This window comes from Orbicella franksi, chromosome 6 (genome assembly GCF_964199315.1).
Source record: "Orbicella franksi chromosome 6, jaOrbFran1.1, whole genome shotgun sequence".
NCBI classification, from domain to species: domain Eukaryota; kingdom Metazoa; phylum Cnidaria; class Anthozoa; order Scleractinia; family Merulinidae; genus Orbicella; species Orbicella franksi.
The window spans coordinates 2,544,254-2,570,000 of NC_138150.1; the positions used below are offsets into that span (position 1 = coordinate 2,544,254).

Sequence of the window (25,747 nt, forward strand, 5' to 3'; positions counted from 1 at the left end):
TATCACTGGGGTCTAATGCAAGAAACGCTGAAAGGCTCATTGCGTGGTATTAACACTGTGAAACCGTCATCCTGCGGGAAATAAACAAATTGGAAGGTGAAGTGCTATGCCCGAAGTTGTCAATTTTCAAAAAATGAAAAAAGCTGTTAAGCTCAGTTTGGGTTTCAGAAGGTGCAGCCGCAAAGTGGGCGGCTGTCATTAATATATTAGCCTGCAGAACACGCGGATTAGCAGGGCAGAGAGCGAAACGCGATACATGAGCGGAGAACGCGACCGTTTCGTTCTCTGCCCCAGTTCGCGCTCGTGTATCGCGTTTCGCTTTCTGCCACGCTAATCCGCCTGTTCTGCAGGCTATTAATATATAGATTTAGCCGAGCCTAAAAGCGGAGCTCCTGATTACAATAACTGAGATTGGGCAAGGAATATTTCGGAATAAAAGTCAACAATGCGCCAGGGGTTAATTCGCGCCACAATTTTGCCTTTTGTGCGTACCCCCTCCTTCTCCCCCAGAGTAATAACCTGGCTAAACTTGCCATCCAATCGAAAACCAGTACTTCGGCAGCGGTCTTCTTCAAAAAATGGCGACCTTGATGAGCCCTTGAAAGTGATCTGAGTCTGTTGTAAGTGGTTATTATTGAGAACCGCTCTGTCATCTGGTCTCTGACTGAAATTATTTAAATTCCTAATCTGAACTTAAGCCCTTCATGTGTATTCAGGCCAGCTTTTTGTAGTGAATTTGTCTCAGACAGTTGTTCCAAGTCAAGGCTTTTTCAGACTTCCAATTCTATATTTTTAATACTGAGTTATTTATTTTGCTTTTCTTTTTTAAGTTTGAATGAATGTATGTCTTTCTCCACTGAAAGCCGAGTGAAATGTTCACCATCGTTTAAGCTTAATAGGATAAGATTTCTACCATCTCTTTAGTCTAAAAGATGTCATTGCTTTTGTGAATAGCTTTTACGATGTTCAAGTTGATTATTTACGTCGCCGTCCTTTGCGAAAATACCCATCTAATTATTTTGTCTTTGGGGACACGACGGGACCCGAGAAAGTTTCCCGCGTGCACTCCCGTTCCTGTTGTGGCCTTCCCGCCCTAGTGTCCCCCCTGGGATAGGTTCCTCCACCTCGCCCTGCTCGCTTCCCTCGTCGAATTCATTATTTCGCGCTCGTCGGGAGCCTGGCAACAGACACCTGAATCAGGATAGGTCATGGGTAGGTCTGTTTTCATTTCTACGCATCTGTAGTTTTAAGGCTTGAGAATGGAACCCTTTTATCCTTTATACAAATCTTAATATTTCGACCGATGCGTAACTTCGGTTTCCGAGTTTAGGCTGCCTGTGAGGAAACGAGAGAGGGAATGCCTTGAACAAAAAGCTTTAAACAGTGCTTCTGTAATTTACTGAATCAGCGATCTTGACGCTGTGACCAAATTAGGTCACAATACTGTAGTAACATTAGTGGGGTCACACACACGTTCTGCATAAACTGACCTCGTGACCACAAATGCAATGTGTACTCTCTGCCATTGACCTTGCCGGTGCCATTAGGCTTATTCGCGCTTTCCAAATGGTTGAGAATGTTCACCGTTTAAACACTTTAAGCTAGCGATAGTTTTGCAAAGTGAAGCTGTATTTCAAAGGATGTGCGATGGATTCAAACTCTTTGTGGCTTCTTGTTGCATCAGCCACAGGAGTAGTCCTTATCTGTAACCTGATCATCTACCTTGTGAAGAAAATTCGAATCGCAAGACGGCTTGCCTCGTTTCCTTCAGCGCCAAGCAGCTGGTTTACAGGGCACCTTAAACACGTAAGCTGCTAATCTAACAATCTTTCTTTAGCAGATTCGCAAAGAAAGCAACATATAGGTTTGGCCAATCGCTTCTATATCGTATTGGCCATACATTTTGCAATCACGCACTCTTGGGTAAGACCATAAATCAAGTAGATCAATCTACGGAACTCATGTAGACCGCGGAACCGCGGAACCTGCGGAACTTAGAGAAATACTGTTTTCATTGCAATTGTCTTTCGAGGTATAAGGTTAAAGATAGAAAAAATATGCAACAATTAGTTGTAACAATGAAATTTACATTGATATTGGTTAAATTTTCTTTCTGGTAGGGACTCGACTATATCCGGCGTCCCGTTTCTTACATTTGTCGATGGTAGTCGTAATATGATGGACTAATCTCGCACTAACAGAGGTGTAAATTCTATGGGGTTAAATCTCGCATTAGCGGCTTGGTAGCTTTGACAATTTCCGTCGTATCTCTGATTCGGTCATGTTTACATGCGCTTAGTCACGTGAGAAGCAATATATGTTCGTGTTTTTAAAGTGCACCTAACCCCCAAATTTTTTTTTCGCTAAAACAAATCTAGACTTTATTTGAAGCATTTGGGCGAGGAAATTTTTGAATTTGGTTGAATCCTCGATTTTCTATGCCCTTTCAAAGTCGCGATTAAGTGTTTCACGACCGCGTTTTAGGGAGTCTGGGGCGGCGGTACCTGATGACGATATCGAATGTTGACAACGCTTTCTGAGTAGATTTGTTGGATTTATGCTGTAGAAATAGTATTGTAAGTTGTTTATGAATGTATTTTCTGCCCTTGGTTTCGTTCTTTTATTTGTTATCGTTTGTTTATATCCCTTGAAAACCTGACCGAGTTGTGATATCAGTAACTTCTCTTCTCTTCCATTCGATCGACTGAAGAGAAAAGCCACAGTTCTACGCTGATCTTTATAACACATATCACACTTTCCATTGCTAAATCTAAGAGAATGAAACGTTTCCATTTGTTGCGCTTGCGTTCACTTTTGACATCGGCCTCAGAGAGACTTCTTGATCTTTCTTTTTAGGGGTTTTAGTTCGTCACGCATTCTGTGAAAAATTGGGGCCGCACATCACCTATCAATATATCCCATATAAGGAGTACCTCCCCCGGGAAAAAATTCCTCACGCAACTAAATTTCTGCCAGTCATTTCGACTTATTTATGAAACCCTTTAGTTCTACCACCCGGTTTAGATGAGCAGATTTTGGTGGCTAGTTGATGTGGTGGAATTAAGGGCGTTCCAGTGATCTTGTTTTTCCGCTTGCCTACACTTGCATCATAACCGTACACGTAGCATTTATTTGTTAATGTTATTAAGGTCATTTTTTTTTCATCATCAAATAAAGTAAACTATTAAGAATTTAAACGTCAGAAAAGATGAACTTATTCACAGAAGGAAAACATCTAACCGATAAAATCATAGCTTTCTCCTTCCATTTTAAGTTCACCATCTTTTTCGTCCTGTTGCAAGAAAGGCAAACAAAGGTATTGATTGACGTGAATGAATGAATGAATGAATGACTTAATTTAGTGTCTATGGTATTAAGCTTAAAAAAAAAAAAAAAACTAATTGGGAACACTATTTACATATTAAATATACCTTATCTACATAAAGTTAAAATTGTTTTCAATTTAATTCGAAACAAAAACTCTACAAAGCCCTGCATCGTAACACAGCAAAGAAACTTTTATGGTTAGCTCGATCGCTCAATTAGCAATAGCATGTGACTCAGGTTGTCAAGAAGTCTCCCGAAAATGGAAAATTACTGGAAATATGGAATTCACCGGATTGTCACCGTTAACGTAATCGCTTCTAGTGATGATTCAAATTAGCGAGTAGTTGAGTCGACTAGGTGCTGTAAAAACAGTCATTTCTCTACGTTTAGCAGGTTCCGCATGTTCCGTGGTTCCCCGGTCTGCAGTTCCATAGATTAGCCTTACCCCGCCCTCTTTGGCGCTAAGCCAATGCCAGAACATTGGCGTCTGCCCACATCTTTTTCAGCTTGTGAACAGGATCTGTCACGGGAGGAAAGACAAAAGAAATCCTTTTGCAAGCGAGATAAACTTGGAGAGGAATAGATTCCCTTCTTTTGACCATATGCTAATGGGAATACCAAGGGGAGGTATGTTCGTACTTCCTGATATTTTTTGAGTGTGCAGCCAGGGTGTGCAGCCAGGGTTTGCAGCCAGGGTGTGCAGCCACAGGCGGTGCAAGTTTATGATCATCAAAGGCCGTGAGCAATCTGCGCATAATAAAGTTTTCTTATTTGCCCTGAATGCTATTAAGAAAGACAGTCATCGCTCATAACTTTCAAGCTTTGGCTGCCTCTGATGCAGCCAGTAGCTTATTTCAAAATACGACCCTCTCATCATGGAATATATGCGCTACATTCCCGTAGAGCTTGCATATTGTTTCGTGATATCTAATAACAACGGTCACGCAATCTTGGCACAAGGAATCTGGGAATGATGCCTTTGGCTATCACATGAGTAGTTCTGATTCTCAGTTCATACATTTCCTTTTTACCCTCCTCGTCAATAAGACTCCTTTCAGCAGCCCCTCTCTTCTCTTCATTGATGTACTTGATTGTGGTTTTTTCTTTTTTTTCTCTCTTCAGATAAAGAACCACGATGGGGCGGCTCTTCAGTGGCATGTCAAATGTGCAACTGAATTCAAAAAATGTTATATCATTTGGAGAACTCCTACGACTGGTGTCTTAGCACTCTGTCATCCGGACACGATCAAGGTCATTCAGTCTAGTAATGCTCCAAAATCATACACGTACCGATTTTCCAGGCCCTTCTTTGGTGAGTCATGGTTCTCTGCAACCTCGTTCCCAAGGCTTTTCCCTTATAGATGTTTCTAGCATGTCGCGTGACAATCGCGCTATAGCAACAAATTAGGGATGGACCAACATATTAAGGAGGATATAGTAGATATACAGTCAAACCTCCCATAAGCGACCAAGCTTAGGTGGTCGCTTATGGGAGGTGGTCGTTTACGAGGGCTTAGACCATGTTAGGTCAAAATGTCATCTCATTAGTATAAGGTAACTGCAGAGACTTACCCCATGTTTTAAATTTTTTTTCATGTGAAAAGTCAATTTCGAGAAAAAATCTGGTACTTTGCATTGAGAAATTTCCGTCCCTTGTACTATCCAGGATTGCGATAATATTGCAACACTTTATTATCCAATTTCTGCTCTGTTCTCTGTCAAATGGTCGCTTACAAGAGGTTAAAAACAATAGAAAATTTCAAAATTTTAGCTCTAAAAGTGGTTGCGGCTGCTTTCAAGAGGTGGTTGCTTATAAGAAGTTCCAAATATGGTGATTTGACTTGGAAACGTTTGGTATTTTGGAAAACTGGTCACCAAGGAGAGGTTGCTTACGAGAGGTGGTTGTAACCGGAGGTTCTACTGTATTAGATCAATGTATTAGATCAATGTATTAGATCGCTTGTTCAAAAATGTAAATAGTGCAAAGCAATAAAAAAATATGAAAATCTCAAATCTGAAGATAAATTTGGCAATTACCAAAAACGCTGACACAGAGAAAGAAATTTACAAAACATTTCCGAAGATTTTCTGAAGAACATCCTTAGGTGTTTCAACCATATCCTAGATTAGTTTTATTCGAAACTCATATCGTTAAATCTGGCATATGGACAACTTTGAAAGGTTCGTATTGGCTGTATTTATCAAGGCAAGGGATAAATACAGTATTTCTGTTTTTTCAGGAGATGGACTGATAGCTTCAAATGGAGACAAGTGGTTCCGAATGAGAAGACTTCTTACCCCAGCTTTCCACTTTGAGATCCTCAGATCATACGTCCAAGTTTTCCAAGATTCCACTAATGTTCTCCTAGTAAGTAAAACTTAAAATGTTTGTCTTCCATCAGGATATGGTTAGGCGAGATATAATATGTGTTTTTCTTTTGTCCCCTCCTCATTCATACCGCCCCTTTACGTTCACACTCGCAGGAATAAACACTCGTTGGACCCTAAGAGAGGGGACCGGCTGCCCCGGAGAGGGGTTTTGGTGGGGAGAGGCTACTCTACAAAGATTTAGATGGGAAGGCTCTGCCGCTATGTCAAACCTCTTACCCTTTTGTATACCATTTTGAGGGTGAAGGTACTCTTTTTACATGCTTTCATAACTGACCTGTATTATGAATGAATAACCAGAAAGGAAAGTCGTCTGTCCGAAGTATTTTAATTAGAGGCCCTTTAAATGACAGATTTCCCAACCGTTTCATATACTTAATCTTGTAAAATCCGTGCCCTTTTATATACCTGAAGTCCGAAAAAAATACCCCTTTCGGGTGGAGCCTCCTCTTATACGCCTTTATGGGAAGTACCCCTGGGCCAGCTGCAAGCAGTCTAGGGTAAGAGTAACACATCTTTAAAATCTGCTCTACAGCTTAACACAGGCCAACCAATCTTTTTTGTTCTCTAGGAGAAGTGGTCTGCTCAGGGGAGAGGTGAGGTGGAGCTGTTCCATTATGTGAGTCTGATGACGTTGGATTCCATCCTCAAGTGTGCACTCAGTTACAATAGTAACTGTCAGATTCAAGAGTAAGTGAATAAATCCAGAATTGCTTGTTTGCACTTTTTCAGATAACAAGCAATTCTCTAGTCAATTTCGATTGGTTACAAGAGCAGTAGTGAAGTTAAGATGTGGCACGACTATAGGAAGAAAAATCTAACATTCTTACAAAGACAGTTAACTACAAAGGGATTATAACTGACTGTTAGTGTTCAGACTATTGTAATGTGAGCGTGCATGGGCTGATAGCTTCAGTCAGCGGTGTCCTATCACGTTCACAAAGTGCATCATGTAAATAGCTGCCAACCAATAATTAAATTGACATAAATTATCATCTACTTTACAGTAAAAAGAATCCTTACATCAAAGCAGTTTATGAAGCAACTGACGAGATCGTAAGCAGAATCATGTAGGTATTTTTTTTTTGTTCACTAGCCTGCGTGGCAGGCATCCGAAGGGGAGGGAAGGGGGAAAAAACGAGCGCCCGAAGCGCGTGGTGGTAGTGGACGTTGTCCCTCCTCAAAGCGTGATCCTCCTGCGCTCAATTTTGACCCTTTCCCTCCCCTTCTACAACCTGCCACGCAGGCTATTTGTTTGCCTTGTTATTTTTTCTCTCTCAATCACTTACTACGTTATTAATATGATCTACTTAACAATTAGACCCTTGGCCCTTGAGGGCGAAGGGTCTGATTGTTTCAGTATCTCATTGTTTTAGTCGGGCAGAAAAGGTAATAATAAAGTTAACAAATGCAAGTTGAAGAAATATTTATTTGGGAATAAAACGAAAGGAAGCGTCACGCTCGATTACGCCTATTTCGCTACTCGAGGACTATTACTAATAATCCTCTAGTAGCGTAGCCAATTAAAATGCAGGATTTGCATTAGTCCACTAGTTGGGTGCTACTAATTAAGTTTAGTTTCTCACCTTCGCGGGTGTCCTTTGAGAAAACGTGCGGGTCGCTCACATGCTCGTTCACTCGCTTTCTCACCCACGTGCTCACTCGACAACGCTCTCATTCACTCGCGCTTACCTGCAATTGAGAGGTTTTATTTTTTCGAGGAGATGAACAAAGGAAAAAAAGCCTGTTCGCCGGCTACTTATACGTACTCACCCTGTGTCATAAGTTCCTATGAAGTTCGTTATGCTAACCTAAACCATTGAACTGCTAGCAAATAAATTATTGCTCCGTCTAAACTGTTCGTTTTCTTTACACATTTCTTCACTATCTAGGAACCCTCTTTTACATTCAGATGAAATTTACCGCATGACGCCTGAAGGGCGAAAATTCGCTGAAGACTGCGCAATTACACAGGCCAAGGCAAAAGAAGTCATCAAAGAAAGAAGGACTGCTTTACAAGATACTGTAAGTGTTCCAAGCATCTTATATCTATGGGTTATTGACCAAGCGTGAGGTCAAGATGGCTGGATATTGGCCAACCGTTTTTTGCGTGTTTATGGACCAAGACGAGCACGCAAAAAAAAGAACGAGGCCAATATCCAACCATCTTAACCGAACAACGCTGGTCAATAGATGATTAATTATATGGAAAAAGAACACTATGTTCTTGCGGGACTCAGCGGGTGATCCCAAGCGGGTGAGATAGTGCCATCTTGCCCGCTCAGGTAGCCAATCACAGCACAGGATTCATTTCATCGTGCCCGCTCACGGAGCTAGCCATATAATAAAAAGTGGAAAAAGCGACACGTTTGGCGGTTCTATTATGCGCACAGATGGTTTCTTATAGTTGTCCTCGATATCATAAAACAAGCGATGTAGACTGTTTGTGATTCAGGTTAATCCAATAGGCCATTTCCGAGTTCCCTCGTGCCTCTGTTTCAAAACGACTCTAAATGCGAAACCATTAAATGGCCAATTCAAAGTTCTTTCCAAACAGCCCATAGGCTCGACTGCCAGCCGCTGTTCGCTCTTCGGGGACTGGATTCGAGAGGAAGGCGGAAATCGAGCCTAAACGGTACTCGGGGTAAGTCTTCTTAAATATACATGGAACCCTAAGAATGAACGAGGGTTCTTGTCGTATTTGACTTCGTCTGAGGTTCATTAATGTTTTTTATAACATCTTGGAGCGCTGTATTCGTTGTCCTCATTCATGTTGTTTCTTTTGCAGGACGAACAAGAAAAGTTGAAGAAAAAGAAGCGCTTTGATTTCCTTGATATTTTGCTTGCGGCAAGGGTAATAGAAACTGTACTTGAACTTCCTTTATATTTTAAGCAACATCAACGCAAATGCTTGGAAGAAAATTTAGTGTTTGTTTTGAAAGAGGAAGAAGAAGAAGAATTTGCTTCCAGGACTAATGAAAACCTTTCACGCAGCTTAATGTTCCAGGACTTTCAGTAGATTTGTCTTGCTTCTCTTTTCAAGAAACGCGCACAAACAAAAAAACACACTAGAAACAATTTTGAGTGATCGTGCGGGTTCACTGGCTTCTCCTCTTCAATATTATGAATGTACCGAAGTTCATTTCTTAAGGGGGCTTTGTATTCAGGACATTTTATACGGTTTTTTATCAGGATGAAAATGGAAAGAGCTTGTCTGAGGAAGAAATTACATCAAAAGTGATGACATTTATGTTTGCTGGGCATGACACAACTGCTTGTTGTAAGTAACACAATTTTTTAAACTTGTAACCGCTTCCGGTAAAGTTGAGAAATATTTTCCCATTTGATTGACGTTACCGTGATTGATGTATTAAATGCTTCCCAAACATAGCCCAAATTCAGTTCAAGCTAAGACCCCTTCTGTTCAGGATCTAGCCTGCAGAGTAGGCGAGATTTTTTCGAGCGAGCGCTCACATCGTAAAAAGTTTAGCCGCCATCTTGAATTTTTCATGCAGTGGAAGACTGGGGAGAGAAAGAAAGTTTTACCAAGGGGGTGAATGATAGGCAAGAGGAAGGATAGGGGAGGGGTGGAGCGAAGAAAATCTCTCAGTAAGTCTCAGTAAGTCTTCTCATTTTTCCCCTCCCCCATCCCCCACCGTCTAACATGGCGGTCTAACATGGCGGTCTAAAAAGGCGCTCGCAAGGTTGTAACGCTAACTCGCCCCAATAAGACGCCTGCACTGCAGGCTATTCAGGATCGTAAAATAAGTTAGAACGAAATTCTCATAGGAAAATCAAGACCCGCGAACGTTGGTAAGCTACAATCTACTGATGTTGATATTTACATTGTTACGTAAATTTCTGACTCCAGTGAGAGCTATACTTAGATTTCAACCGCTCTCAAGGCTCTCTATTAGCATGAGCACATGGCATAATCATTGTGATTACTTTCTAAGTTACAAACGCAACGATATTTAGTGATTTCTTGATGTAATGATTTCAGTTGACCGCTTTGCTTCGATTCGTATGAAAACGCCCTGAGGCCACAAGATTAGGATTAAAGACAATAAAGTAAAGATTGTTCTCCTATACTGGCTTGGTGTTCTAAGGAGTTTCGACTGCGCGTGCAAACAACCCGGGAGAACGAGATTTCAATTCTGACTTAAGAAACCGTTACAAAACTGACTCTTTGCTCGTAGACTGGAGACAGCATGTACATTAATTCTTAGTTCTCTATGCTCAATACCGTTACAGTGTATTCTCCAATTAACAGCCTGCTTCAATTTTTACGCTCAACGAGTTTTTATATAATGCAGGTGTAAATGCCAAAACATTACTCTACGGGTTTTTAAACACTAGGTTCTTATATACCGCGTTATCAATCAGGTTTATTACATGGCTCTGTCTCACAAGGACTGGGAACTACCGAAATCACGAATTTGATTGGCTGAAATCGATATTGAAAGCGGTCTAGATTTTCGCATCTAGACCGGCATCTAGACCGGTAATGTTTTGCCGTAAAAAAGTTGCAAACAAAATTGCAAAGTCGTTGACTGTTTTCATCTAACAATATTTATTTATGGAAGTGCCAAAAAACCTGATGAGAAAAAATGTAAAGAGGACGAGCAAACTTTAGCAGAGTTAAATTCAGCTCATCGCCGTTCGCGAGCAAAATGACGGTTAGTACAAACCAGTTACCGATTACGAATTAAATTACTTTTCTTTTCTGTTTTTCAGGAGCGATCTTGGAAAATTAAAATACGTCCTTCTGTGCATCAAGGAAAGCAACAGATTGTACTCTGTTGTCCCCCAGATCAGCCGTGTGTTGGAAAAACCGTACGAGATTGATGGAAAAATGGTAGATGAAGGTAAGTTGTAGTCTCCTCTGCAGCCGTTTCTTTGGGGGGAGCGTTGCGTGACATCCCAAAAAACGGCTGCGGAGGAGACTAGGTAAGTTGTTGATATACTTCAAATTTGTCATGTCTTTCGGATTTTTTAATTCAAACAAAATTATTTAAGCCTCCCATTTATATTATCATGCCGAATTTAGTATATGTGTGAAGTTTCAGTAGAATCTGTTGGAAACGCATTGAAATATGGGACGACGAATTTGCAAGAAATGTACGCCAGTTGGGCACGCCCTTGCCCCTGGCATACATTTCTTTATACAAGGAGTTATTATGACTTTGTTTGTCTTTTCTAAACGTTATTAATCGTATCTTGTAGGAACAGTGGTAGTATCTCAAATCTTTGCTTTACACCGTAATCCACATATATGGCAGGATCCTGAGGTGAGATGAAATGTGTAACGTCCAGGCTACGTCATCGACCAGTACACTTACACTCCCCTACCCAACTCAACACGGCCCTATCCTACCCAACCCACCCTATCCTACCCTATTCTACCCTACCCGACCCTACCCTACCCGGCCTTACCCAACCCTACCCTAACAACCCCACGCTACCCTACCCTTCCTTATCTTACTCTACCCTACCCAACCACACCAAACCATACCCAAGCATATCCAATCTTACCCAACCCTACCTAACCTTACCCTACCCTACCCTACCCTGCCCTGCCCTGCCCTACCCTGCCCTGCCCTACCCTGCCCTGCCCTACCCTGCCCTGCCCTACCCTGCCCTGCCCTGCCCTGCCCTACCCTGCCTTAGCCTACCCAACCCTACCAAAACCTACTTTATTTTACCCTATATTGCATTACACTGTCTACAACAGCACTCCACACCACACCTTGCCACACCGCACCTTTCCACACTACAATACACTAGCCCATGATAGATAGATTGATTGATTGATCAATCGATTGATTAAGTATTTACCGATTTGTTAATTATTTCCGTTCCTTTTCGCAGAAATTTGACCCTCTTCGTTTCACGAATGAAAATATGGAAGGAAAGTCGCCATATGCGTACGTTCCTTTCTCTGCCGGTCCAAGGTAAAATAATTTTACACTTCTTTTTTAAACTTCTCCTAATGGCATTTATGACGTTTTTCCAATATACTTATATTCTATTAAACGAGCCAAACAAATCAAAACAATCGGTTTACAGCACTGCGATGAGCAGATGATCATAGATTCGGCTCCCGTCAAGGTCAGAGATGCAGACTGTTTACGCGGGTGTTGTTCCTCAACTGCACTCAGTCAGGAGCCCATCACTAGGAGCGAGCAACTACCCCATATTCCTGTCACGGCGTTTTCACAGACCGATTTATTTTTAGTTTGAATCTAACGCGAATTCAGACCCCCGCAGGAACCTCAGGGCCAATCATAAGCACGGCCTTAATTTTTAACTGACGTCACCATTTCACCGGAAGATTAAAAAGAAAAACAGCCATTTTTTTTCCTTACCGATGCGCGCTCATGCAGACAGGAACTGACCTGTTCCGCGGGAAAAGAAGCCTAAATATAGACTGCTCTGTAAAAATGCCGTGACAGACTTACTATGGGAGTTTCACGCTCCTAGTGATGGGCTCCTGATTCGGTTTATCACGAACATTAGGAACACGAAACAGACCGAACCTGACTCGTCCTCAGCCGTCTGCATTCAGCGCGCGGCAAGACGCAAGGTGAGATGCGCGAGGCTTGGACCCGAGGTTGGAGAGAAAGAGGTTCCACTAGACTTTCCACAAGTCCACCTTTTCTTAAACCTCGACTTATTTATCTTCCTCGAGCGAAGCGAGAGGGTAATCTTCGTGCGACGAAGTCGCGAGGGTGAGTGCGAGCGACGTAAGTCGAAACCAACAGGCCAGGGAAGAATTATTAGAAAGGACTAGTAGAAAGTCTAGAGGTTCCACGGGCGGTATGAAGATATATGAGAAAGAATGGGGACGAGTCAGAGGCAGGATACAGTTGCAGATTACTGAAGATTCGCGCTTTGTGTTTACAGGAACTGCATCGGTCAAAGTTTTGCCCTTGCTGAGGTCAAAACTGCAATAGCAATGATCCTTCGCAAGTAAGTGATGGTGATTTAGTATATTTTTCTTTGTTCACCGTGCATCCTTTTCCCTTTATAAGCGTGATTTGTCCGACGTCCCCTTCTTATATATACATTTCGCCGATAAAAGTAAAATATAAAACTTTAAGGTAAAAATCTCTTTACCTTAAAGTTTTATATTTTCCCCTTCCTTTTTATACCTCTCCCCCCTTTCCCCTTTCCAGTGTTGTTACAAGGTGACGGTGTTTCAACATTTATTATGAGGGAGGAGGTAGCGGGGTTGGCTATCGACAAAGACACTTTTCTTCATTGAGGGAATGATGGTTCTTTGTTAGAAACCGTTCTGTTTCTTAGAATGTCTCAACACTTTTAACCGCAGAAGAGTGTTTTCAAATGACGTCACGGCAGCCATATTGGTGACCTAGAGCAACGAAACGTCGGGACCTAAGGGACCGTTCATTTTTTATGAGGGAGGGGGGGCTGGTGGGATTTGGGAAGCACCATTTAAAAATCGCATGACCCCCCCTCAGCTTACCAATTTTTTCACATGGCCCCCCCTTACAGCGGTCATTTTTTGGGATGACCCCCCCCCCCACAAAAAAAATTGAACAAACAATATTTAGATTTCAACTTTTTTAATATTTCTCCATTATCCCCCTACTTCACGTTATTGTGCTCACTATGAAGACAATATTTACAATCCCTCTACCACAGAGAGCTGTTGTTTAAAAAACAAATCAAAAGAAAGATCGAGAAGTCAATTTCGGATCTCCTAGTTATGGCTTGCCCTGAGCGTGTGGCATTTGGCCTCTCATTGGCATCTTTCTCATCTGAATTGATGAATGCAAGAATGACATCACTTGAGTCATCTTCTCCCCCAGAGTCAATGGCATCACTGTCATACTCATCATTGTCAGTTTCATCCGTTTCACTGCTGTCAGCACTTGCCCTGTTGTCATTTTGTGTCAATGTCCTTGCATTTCTCAGTGTTGGTTGGCCAGCTCTGAGAGGACTCTTCTGCTGCAAGCATGAATGTCTTACAATTGCCTTTACTTTCTCACTCTTGCTGCTTTTCAAATGCTGCTTCAGCCCGTGGTGGTTCAAGTACTTGTTTAGTTCTGGAACACGTAGCTTTTTAAGCTTGGTTAGATCTTCGAACAACTCAATCCAAGGATAATCCTCATATGATTTATCTTTTGCGTCCCTACTTAACTTTGCCTTTTCTTCTGCTCTCTTTGTCCTTTTAAATTCCAGCACTTCAAGATGCTGAAGATAATCCACCACAAACTTTGATTTGACAATAAACTTATCTGCAAATAGAGCAACGCTCTCTGGGTCAGATAAAACCAGCCTGCCACTTCCATGCTCTTTCTTCGCTTGGACCCTTGGCTGCCAGTCATCTGGATCACGCCCTTCTTTTGGGGTCTTCTGGTAGGAGAGGTAGTGGTATTCCGGTAGGCAGGAATGGTCAGGAACTGGTTTAGGGTATCTTTCTATGGGTGGTCCAGTCCATTCACAACATAAAGAACAAATTTCTCCTACCTTTTCTTGACAGGACAACTTTAGAAACTCCCTGTAGTTCTCCCCCTCCTCATAGTGCTCATTCATAAACTTCTCAATCTTACGGAAGTAACAGTGGCCTGGAACAGAGTCTTTCCTTGCTCCTGCATTGTGATACTGAACCAAGTACGAAGTGTTGTGAAAAAACTGGAAATCTGTTGATGTGTTGTGTGAAACACATTCTTACATTTAATTTACAGATGTCTTTATTTGGAAGGTTTTTTCCTCTACTCTAGTGATAGGCATGTATAAATGTTGCCCTGTGCAGGTAAAACAGAAAGCTGTTGAAGTACAAGAAGATGAGCCGGTAAGTGTTAATTTCTTGTCAGTGTTCCTATTTTTATCTGGACATTAAAAACGCATGTATGCTTCACTTTTATAATGAGAAACTTCTGTATTTTCCTATTGTAAAGATAGCACCTAAAACTGTTTGAACATTTTAAAAATAGTATGTGTCTTTTAATATATCGTTTGACTTAGGTCTACATTTCACTACACGAATACAACATTAAATGGTTACACGAACCATGATCATTCAATAATATCAGTTCAATATAATAAATAAAAAAATCGTCTTTCCTTTTCTGGTAGGTCACTAGTTCCTCCTCTGCTGATGATACAACCATACCTCAGGGTCTCCAGAAAACAAGCCTTGGCTATATTGTTAATCCAATCGGGAAAAGAGCGCATTACTACATGAGCATCATGAAAGAGGCTCATTCCAAAATGCGCAATAATGGCGAAAGCGACGAGTCGTTTAAGAAAAGGTTTACAGCTGAACGATCCAGGCAGTTTGACATCTTACAAGCAAAAGAAGCAATCTTTCTAAGTGCGGATGGCTGTTCAGAAAGGGCGAGTGAGTTTTCCATGCCAGGGTACCGGTTGAAGCCCAGTGATGGAAGAAAACTGAACTTCTCCATCAAAGAGCACAGAGCAATGGTGGAAAAGTTGAATGTCATATTGAAAGATGTAAAGGAACACGATTCCACACTCTTTCAGTCCAATGGAAGGGAATTATTTCACCAATGCTGCAAGAAGCAGAATCACCACCAACCTTGAGCAGGAAGTCAGAGATTATGTTTACACCTTCATGTACCCTGAAGAGCACACTCTGACGGAAAGCATTCCTGCTTCTTGTAGCATTGGTGAAAGAGACTCCCATAGCAGCACAAGCGGCGACGAAGAACTCGACGACAGCGAAGATGAAGATGAGTGCCAGTGAAAGTTGCATTCGAAAATAACAGTGTTAAATACTTCTTTTCAGTAGCTACAAATGCTTTTTGTCGCCAAACGTTTTTTTAAAGCAGAAGGAAAGTTTGTAATAAATTTGTATCCTGCCTTCTATGTTTATTCTGTAGCAATTTTTTGATATTCAAACATTATCCCATTTTAAAGTTATACTGAAATATTTCACGTGGCCCCCCCTTTTTCCCTTATTTTTTTGGGATGGCCCCCCCTCGAAAGCCATTTTTTTTCGCATGGCCCCCCCCCCAAATCCCACCAGCCCCCCCTACCTTATAAAAAATGAATGGTCCCTAAACTACAATAGCTGCCTGGAACAGACCCCTCACCAATACAACGCGAAAAGTCGTGAAGGGGTTGTTTCTTAAACGTATCTCTCTTCTTGTTGATATAGGTTTCAGTTGAGAGTCGCGCCTCAGAACATCGTACCAGACGAAGATCTTCAATCTCACCTAGTTCTTCGAGCGAAAAATGGCATTATGGTTAACATTTCACCACTGCCCAACACTTAAAAGAAGAAGGAAAGAGATAAATCGATGATAAAAACGACTAATTATATTAGCTAGAATTACATGTACTTCACTAAACATTTATCTCTATAAAATCACCTAATAATTTTTTCGTAGTCCATATTTCCTCGAGGGAAAGGTGAGGGAGGCTGGGACTGAGGTTGTCCTTAATTAATTAAGCGCCATCTCTTTCACTCTGGTCCGTAGATTTAAACAAATTGATGAAGACCCGCATGGTTTGTCGGCCAAGTGCCAGGACTCCTAAAGTTCCATAGCTGTCCCAACCCCTTAAATTACGATAAGGTGTAAGAATAACGGAGAAGATATACTAAAGTTTGAAATCAACGGAAAATAAAGGTAAACGAGCGAATCCTTTTACTCAAGGTAATCCCTCTTAAGTTATTTTTAAACATGTTCGGCAAGGGCCGAAGCTCCTATTCTTCTTTGATATTAAAATTTTAAAGACGACATCCCCACAACATTGGGGCTCAATTCTTTCGCTTTGAAACGAAACGAAACATTTTAAATCCTCCACGAAAACATCCATGGAACTCGCGAGTAACATCCGCGGAAAAACTGGATACCATATCTAAAAATAACTTTAAAAGGATTACCTTGGGTCTAAGGCCTATATGGGGGATTCACTCTCTTACCTTGATCATCTCTTGTTCGCAATGCGATTATTAAAGCTAGGCAGACGTTGTTATATATCATTGCCTTGAAATAGCACTGAAATATGAAAACAATATACATCACATATTGTGATGTTGTCATTTCTTACGCTTCAGAACTCAACCAAGCTGACAATGAGCGGCCATGGTTAATACACATCCAACAAAACCACGTGACAATATCTACTGTAAGGGGGGTAGGGTCGGACACAAATGTACTCTGTAACTTTCGCTACAATATTTCTATGGTTTTCTGGTTCAATAAAGTGCTTGGAGTGTCTGAACAACGCTCGCAGTGAAAAGTACATTTGACTGATAGAACAGTTGTTTGTGTTTAACCCCGTAATTCGACCTTCCTCTCTGTTTCCCGTCTTCCGCTACAGAGTTTGAGTTTATCAGTCCCCAATAGTAAAGTCTCTTCAGCCCGACTGACTCACAGCTGTCGGCGCTTATCTTCGGTTTCTGCAGCATGAGGCGGCTAGGAATATTGTTACTCCCCGCTGGATGCGATGCTATTCTTACAAAACTCCACTATTACGGTTTTTATAATTACAGTTACATTGTACAGACATGTAAATTGATTGGTACTGTTATTGTTATTAAAACTACAAAAGCTAAAGAAAAAGCAACATTAAAGGAGACAAAAAGGAAAATAAAAGTATACAACTACATGGCTTTTAATTTTAACCTACTGAAGGCTGTTTCAGTCAAATGAGAGTGGAAAGAGGCTCAAGAGACAATTTACGAACCTACTTAGAATACAATCTATACTTAATTGTTTTAGAGATTTTAATGCTGATATAAGGCCGTGAAAAGCAAGAAAATTTAATTTGATACCGAAGCGTTCTTCAAACTCGTGATAAGAAATTAACGTGGTGGAATCTTTCATTAGCTGAGCGACATTTTTAACGCCTTCAGAGTACCATGATTTATAAAAAACTGGTCTGTTGTCTAAGACTAGATGAAAAGTTGTGATCAACACTGCAAAACAGTTAGGAACCTTACGCAAAACACGACGGCAACGGCAATGAGAACGTCACCAAACAAAAGGTTTAATGAGCAAAACAATGGCTGTGCACGTGCGTTATAAATCTTTGTACATTTCTTCGCCGTCCTCTGGAAAACAACAACGTGAAATGACCCAATTTTACGTTGTCTGGAGAACGTGAACCACGACAGCTAATTTTTCGTATTTCCATTTGGAACTGAACGCATTCGTAGCATATTCAGCAGGGACAAGTTTAAATACCGACTGACACACTGGATAGTTCCAAGTCAATGCAAAATTCCAGAGTAAAGTAGAAACACATTTTTTACTAGGCGTCGTCCTCGCCGTCGCCGTCGTATGTGCGTAGGTCCCGAACAACACAAAATGACCGCGAACGCGAAGGATGAGTCGAACTGAGCTGAACTGTTAATTTGTCGCATTTCCATTTAGAATTGAACGCCGTCATTACATATTTAGCCTGAGCGACGTTTTAGAGCCATAGGCATCCTAGTCTCCTCCGCAGCCGTTTTTTGGGATGTCACGCAACGCTCCCTCACAATTTTTTAACAGTGAAGTCTGGGGTGCATATGCAAAATCTGATCTCAAGTCTTGGGACAGTCCCCAGATCGAAAACGGCACATCTCTATTTCTGCAAACGTTATTTAGAAGTAAGCAATAAGGCATGCGCTGTAGCATGTAGAGCTGAACTTGGTAGGTTTCCTCTCATTATAGCTATCAATCAGAAAATCATGAATTACTCCTCATATCTTCTAAAGTAAGGCTAATTGCTCTGTTGTTAAACAAATCTTTCTCATGTCGCAAGATCTTCATCACGCTGGTAAAAGTAGTTATTATCCCAATATAATGAGTATGTCTGAATATTGCAATTTTCCCTGTTTCGATCTCACGTACTTAACTAACGCTAAAATTAAACATTATATTGGCCTAATGCAGCAAAAGTATGTTTTATATTGGCAACATACCATGCAAAACTCTACTAAACTAGAATTTTTCAACACTTTCAAGAACGATTATACACCCTCCTCTTATTTACGCCTAACAAGCCGGCAAACTAAGCGAAAGAAAAGAACTAGTGAAATTTAGAATAGGCACTCACAAACTAGGGATTTAGACTGGTAGATATGATCAAATTCTAAGGGTTAACAGACTTTGCCCTATTTGTGCATCTAATCCGTCAAATTGAAGACGAGTCTCACTTTCTTATATACTGCAATAAATACTCTATTCTAAGAAATAAATTGTATAAAAAGAATAGAGCATATCATTCCGACTTTTAAACAATTATCTTCGTTACAAGCCATCGGCGAACTTAAGACTTCTTCAAATCATTACATAGCCTACATCTCATGAATACCTCACACTTACCTTCACAGTTTGCATTTCATTAAATCGTTTTTAGAGTCATGACTCATTACATTCAGTGGTTATCAACTCAGGTAGAACCAAGTAGTCTTAAATTCTCATTCAACGTAAACGTTAAACACGGCGCGTAACTATATTTTATAACTGAAAAGAAGGTCTTCTAAACAAAGGCAATTAGTGCTAGATTTCAAATTATTTTGTACATCATTGGGTTGTTTACTACTGAATACTTTGATTTATGGGTACTCACTTTAGTCTGATGAATAGCTCAGCCGATGGGACATCCTGGGAACGCTTAACCCTGGTAGCAGTGTTTTCTGGTTTGTGAGAGAGCGTAAAGGGCTTTGGAAAGAAAACACGTCTACATACGCTAGGGAACGCTTTTATACCAGAGGACAAGCATGACGCGTAAACTGTCTTATTAGTGCTCAAACGGGGCTACTGATAACCAATCGCATACGAAAATTTTGTTATAGTTTTCATTACACGGGAAATATCGAGAAAATCCGGTTGACGGATACGGCTTGATTTCACATTTTCAAATAGAAGTTGAACCAGCAAAGCGATGTCTTACAAAAAACATTAATTTTTAGTTTCTCAATATTGTAAATGCGCAGGAAGGCCGTGTCAAAGTTAAGATTACCTACCATTTGCTCCGACATAAATACTAAAACGCACAAAGCGAATTTTTCTACGACAAAGTACTTAACTCACGACACCTTACTGCATGAGACACAGTCTCAGTTAACCCGCGCCAATTTACCCTCGACCCGCGCCAATTTAACCGCGACCTGCACTGTTTACCCGCGACCCGGACGGGATTGTCTAATCAGGGGGGGTTGCGAGACGAACGATGCCGATTTGAGTTGTTTCTTTATCTGGTTCCGGCAGAAGATCCCGCTGCTGATACGGGGCTTTTAACAGACTTCTTGGCCCCGGGGAGGGGAGATAAACCATCTTTTAACACTGGGTAAATGTTAAATTCCCCGGGGTTCGGGGGGCCGGGATTTCAATTGATTGATGTATAAACCAATCATGACTAGGAACAAAAAGACATAATTAAGTGAAGAAATTGATAGCCCGAGCTCCTTACAGTCATTACATAGAGTTAATATATCCCTGAGGGTTCCTCTCCCAAAATGTTAAGCCAAAGAAGAAGTTCTTTCTGTGAGAATTTCTTATACAGAACTCCTTTCCTTTTTGAATACTTCTTTATTCCCTAGATATCCACAGGTTAGCTGTTAGATTTGCAGTTTTTAATTGGAAAGAATTTATCATAGAGCTCGAATAATTCTTTAAAGAATGCTAGCTGTATATGAATTTCGGTCCGGGGTCAGTATCTTATTCAGAACCAACCGATAAAAGTTACTCTCGCAGAAGGGATGAAAATAATTATAATCCAACAAAAAGCAGAAGGCCTTATCTGTATCTGTAAAGGTGGCCTACACTTTAGAACTTAATTTTCATAGTCACATCATTATGAAACTACCAAACACGGATTGTATAACTGTAGCCGTGTATTCGTAGTTACGCGACGATTTGTTGTGCTTTATATGTTTACCAAGTTATTTCTGAAGGCCAAAATTAGGACCTGTTGATGCACGTTTGGTTTCGTTTACGTTTTGACGGACATAAATACTTTGTACAACATGTAAACCAAAGGTGAAATGATTTCCTCAAGTCATAACCCTGGTTGAATTTGATATCTACAGCGATATTCTGATTCGCTTAGCACTTCTAAACGACATATAATTTGGATTAGTTAAATCATTTTAATTTGCTACCATTAAACAAAAAAACGAAATTAGGGCTGTCGTCATGCAGTGTTTTGTCGACCTTGACCCACAGTGATTTTATGTTACCTTTAGGTATAAATTCTTGGGTTTCACGTGACGTCACAAGCTTTGCTCAAATCAGTGTCCGCCATGTTGGTGACCCTCGGGTGTCAAAGTTATGCTAATAATAGTCAATTTCTACAGTGAAGCTTCTCTATTATCACTCTATTATTTCGCCAACTACATGAATATCCAGAAGGGAAAAAACGATAAAAGTATTGGGCATTCATCTAAAGGTATCCCAGTGCTCTCTGAGTATGCCAAAAGCTTAGAGAGTAGAGTAAAGGAAATATTCGCAAATGATCTCGGTCATCGGAGTTGACCGTCCCCGCAAGCATAACAGCCGAGCCGTTCAGTCCAGAATGTTTGCCTCCTGTGGAAGTCTCGGACTTGCTTAGTTACCTCGTTCTTGAGACCAGCTTCCACAACAACAAGCAGTTCAAGGCGTTCAAGAGTCTGGAGGCGTTTAATCAAATGCTGTCGGGATTTGTAACCTCAGTTGTAGGCAAAGTAATCGCCGGCAAGTGTGTCGTGAGAACAAGTGTTCGGCATTCACGTCGTATGAATGATCCTTTAGTGAACATTTGGGTCATTTCCGAAAACGATGGGACAATTTTGTCAGCCCATTGCTTGGGATGCAAAGCTGGACTGGCTGAGCCATGCTCACATATCGCGAGTGTTTTATTTTATTTAGAGGCAACTACACGAATTCATGGCAAGCTCGCTTGCACACAGATAAAATGCTCATGGATTTTGCTGACATATGTCTATGAAGACTATGAAGTGCCGGATGTGAGGGCTGAGGACATCGATTTTTCATCGGCTAACAAGCTCAAAGAAAAGCTCGACCAGAAAATTGAGGATCTACAACAGCCGCAAGCCTCGAACCATGCGGCAGCTTCTAGTTCTGGGACTGCATCAGCCGGCGCCTCAGCCCATGCAGCGCGCATCGGCGCCTTCGAAAGAGGAAATGGATCAGCTTTATGCCAAATTCAACCAGTGCAAAATTAAAGCAGTAGCTTTAAGTTTAATTGATCCTTTTGCTGACCAATTTATCGACCAAAGCCGCTCTGTTCCGGTAGTTTCAGAGCGATTTGTTTGCTACAAACTCGTTAACTCTCTAGCACTCTCTTGTTTGTAGCGTCGCCGCGATTCACCGCAGAAATCCACTCGTTTCTCCTCCTAGTAGTGAGTTCCTCCTGTTCTTCCCCTTGATTTGTAATAATCTTAGGTATACGAAAAAACCCTAAGCCTTTACGATTTCCACTTTTGCTCGAAAAGCCGACAACAACGCATAAAACCATCCCTTCTTTCTCACACGAACTCTTCTTTGGATACGGTTTGTTTACGCTTGAGGGACACCAAGATGGCGGATAGTAACCGTTGCTAAGCTATTGGTCACGTGGGTGAAACCCAAGAATAGGTATATTAGTCCCAGGAAATAGTTTCATGTAATTCTCCGCAAGGATGACTTGGAAAAATAAGATTTCGAAGGACTTGAGCTCCTCCGACGGGCGCGACACAAACTAGTTGCCAGAGAGCCGTTAGCATCGCGCATCCGTCTTCATCAACTATCTTGTTCTGATGAATACAATTACTGCAAAATGACCCCTTGCAGCCGCGTACAATATAGGAAATTGGCACCGAGCCACTTTCCATTATGGGATGGACAATCCTATCGGAAGTTTCGCAATCTCAAAAGCGTGCTTCAGCTTGAACAACGGCTAGAAGAAAATGATTAATCAGAACAATGCATGAGAACTATGTCTCGTTTCTTTTCGTTGGAGGAACAACCTTTTCTGTTTTCATTCGACCCAAGCTTTATTGGTTTAGTAACAAGTGAGCTTCGTATGTTATCGACAATAAACGAAGCTCACTTGTTATTAAACTAATAGAAGATCCAAGGTCTGAGAGTTATGACGAATACTTTGATCCGCCGTTGGGAAGTAAATGTGAATGTCCTATTTGCCCTCTGGGGCTGCGAGAACCCGTGCAAACGAGTTGTGGCACAGATTCTGTAGAGGCTGCATTGTATGAATTATAAGGTAAGTTTTAGAAGTAGAAAGATCAATAACCGGAATTTGAGTATTTTCTCAGAAATTCCAACCGCCCACGCATATTTATTCACATAAAAGTCTTGTGAACGTTGGTCTACTGGATCAGTTTAATTTGATAACTCAATAGTAGATGATGTGAAGTATATATGAAATAATTCACTTTCAATAGTAGATGTCGTCAAGTGTAAGCTTTAAAGTGCCACTATGATCAAATTCTCCATACCCATTTTTTCACATTTTCGCACACAATAGGTCTGTCCTAGATTTTTTGCCAAATTTCAATCTATTACGAACATTAGAACTCATGTCGTTTGGACCTTATTTCCGAGAATTTACAGCCGCCATTAATTTTCCTTGTTCCAACTCTTGGTTGAGAATTTGAGAAAATGACGTCATTTTCTCAAAAATACCACACGGGTTGAAATTATAATAACAATTAGCACAGCAATTCGCATAAAGAATAACAAAAACTTTGGCTCATATATTCGTTCAATTTTTTTACATTAATTGTCATCATGATTTCAACCCGTGCGGTATTTTTGAGAAAATGACGTCATTTTCTCAAAATTTCAACCAAGACTTGGAACAAGGAAAATTAATGGCGGCCGTAAATTCTCGGAAATTAAGGTCCAAAAACCACGAGTTTTTTGGACGAGAAAATTGAGAAAATTGAAATTTGGCAAGATATCTAGGAAAGACCTAATGTGTACGAAAATGTAAAGAAATGGATATCGAGAATTTCATCGTAGTGGCACTTTAAAGAAAGATGTTGAAAACTTGGGAATACGACTAGCTTTGTTCGTACGTGTACTTCTGTGTTTATCCATGTTGTAAGTTGCGGCCACAGATTCTGTAGAGGCTGCATTGTACGTTCTTATAAGGTAAGTTTTAGAAGTAGAAAGATTAACCGGAATTTGAATGTTTCGATAACACAGGGAAAGCATGCTTCCATGTTTGAAACATAGTGCATGCGGTCTGCATAGCAAGCGTTCCCGTGCGAAGAGCTTTTCCGTATTCTGGCCGCGCGTGAATTGGAGCGAGAGCAAAGAAAAGAGCAAAGTCTTCAAGCAATATAAATATCGTATTTATTTACTAGTAGCTTTGCTCTCGGATATACTTAAGGACATGAATTTTATGGAAGCAATTGAATATGGTCTATCCAACTTAATTTCAAGTCTTTGAAAGAAGGACTGGGAAAAGCAGTGGAAGGCTATTTATCCGACCAATACGTGTTTGTTTACTTACGTACGCGATCTGAGCTCCTGTGTGATCCTGATCGTTTGAGAGCATTAAGTTTGCACCTTTCCAAGAAGAACAGAGCCATTCCTGCAGTTTGCGTAATTGTTACAGTTTTAGTTGATTTAATGAATGACCAAGTTTCTTCTCTACAGAGAAAGGGCATCGCAGCAAATTTACATCGGCCGTTTTACTGTTTTGAAAGCACTCGTCGATCGATGACGGACTTTTGGGAACAGCGCTTTTATTCTCTGCCGTTGGTTGCGACTTCGGTTCTCAACATTATTTAATCAAAAGAGCTTTACAAAATTAAAGTTCTCCCCGACTAATTCCGTCTTCTTTAGTTAATTCAGATTCTTGTCGATACAAGCTAGATCTACATAAGTTTATAGCATTTGTCAGACAGCTCTCTGGTCGATCGCTGATTAATCTAGACTAAAACAAATAATTCCCGATCGGTTTAAACACGGTTTTGTCTTTTCAGGAGGCGTTACTCAACGGCACAGCTTTTGCCGTTTGTCTGCTAGCTACATACTGCACTGTACACAAATAAATTCATTTGAAATAGGGAACAGTACTCGTAAACGTTTCTATGAAAATCATTTTCTGCTTTCGCGACGATCGCGCGCGGAGCATATGACAAGTGAGAAATGTCAATCATGTTTTTTGCGCCAAGAATTTACGCTCTGATTCACATTCCTGCAAGTGAAACAAGTCGACTTCTCGCGACTTACGTCGCTCGCGCTCGCCCCCGCGACTTCGTCACTGGAAGATTACCCTCTCACTTCGCTCGAGGGAGATAAAAAAGTCAAGGATTAACAAGAGGTCGACTTGTGGCAAGTCTAAGTTAGCCCCAGCGAAGATTTAATTATTAGACTTGAGGAGAATGGTATTCGATTTTACGCAGAAGACATCACCTTTTCGAGGGTAAAGATTTGGTGGCTGTCTTACCCGCTGGATTCGGCGAAAGCTTTTAAAATCTTTCAGCTGCTGATTTAATTATCGATCACACGCGGAGATCAAACAAAAACCAGTGAAGGAGAACCAGTCTTTGATAGTCTTATTTGGCAACCTCGCTTGGCCTCTCTGAGTCGTTTTCCGTGTCTAGATAACTTGACGCCGAATAGAATCTGGCTGGTTGCTGTTTTCCCTGCAAAAGCGAATTTACTCGTATTGGATTTTACGCAGAAGACATCACCTTTTCGAGGGTAAAGATTTGGTGGCTGTCTTACCAGCTATCTTTAAAACTAGGAACGGGGAATCAGGGAATGGGAATGGGGATGGGGAATGGGGAACGGGGAACGGGGAATCTCTAAAATGAGGAATCTTTAAAAGCAGGAATCTGTAAAATGGGGAATCTTTAAAAGCGGAAATCTTTAAAATGGGGAATCTTTAAAAGCGGGAATCTTTAAAATGGCGAATCTTTAAAATGGGGAATCTTTAAAATGGGGAATCTTTAAAATGGGGAATCTTTAAAAGCGGGAATCTTTAAAATGGGGAATCTTTAAAAGCGGGAATCTTTAAAATGGGGAATCTTTAAAAGCGGGAATCTTTAAAATGGGGAATCTTTAAAAGCGGGAATCTTTAAAACGGGGAA

The 25,747-nt window shown here is 41.0% G+C and overlaps 2 protein-coding genes and 1 pseudogene across 2 annotated transcripts; all 3 read left to right on the top strand.

The window, feature by feature from the left end:
* The first annotated feature begins 1,336 nt into the window (after positions 1 to 1,336).
* LOC145489502 (cytochrome P450 4F11-like) lies at positions 1,337 to 17,303 on the top strand. The gene is made up of 13 exons (XM_081468484.1): positions 1,337 to 1,806; positions 4,450 to 4,639; positions 5,568 to 5,695; positions 6,287 to 6,405; positions 6,723 to 6,785; positions 7,608 to 7,740; positions 8,504 to 8,569; positions 8,908 to 8,999; positions 10,453 to 10,583; positions 10,942 to 11,006; positions 11,587 to 11,669; positions 12,622 to 12,687; positions 15,866 to 17,303. Exons 1-13 carry the CDS (start codon positions 1,648 to 1,650, stop codon positions 15,981 to 15,983), a joined length of 1,413 nt encoding a protein of 470 aa, XP_081324610.1. The 5' UTR covers positions 1,337 to 1,647; the 3' UTR covers positions 15,984 to 17,303.
* LOC145489967 (uncharacterized) lies at positions 14,454 to 15,288 on the top strand. The gene is made up of 2 exons (XM_081469058.1): positions 14,454 to 14,536; positions 14,821 to 15,288. The coding sequence occupies exons 1-2, from the start codon at positions 14,474 to 14,476 to the stop codon at positions 15,286 to 15,288; spliced, it is 531 nt and encodes a 176-aa protein (XP_081325184.1). The 5' UTR covers positions 14,454 to 14,473.
* A 3,738-nt stretch (positions 17,304 to 21,041) lies between the features above and the next one.
* LOC145489503 (uncharacterized) lies at positions 21,042 to 22,362 on the top strand (annotated as a pseudogene).
* Positions 22,363 to 25,747: the final 3,385 nt, after the last annotated feature.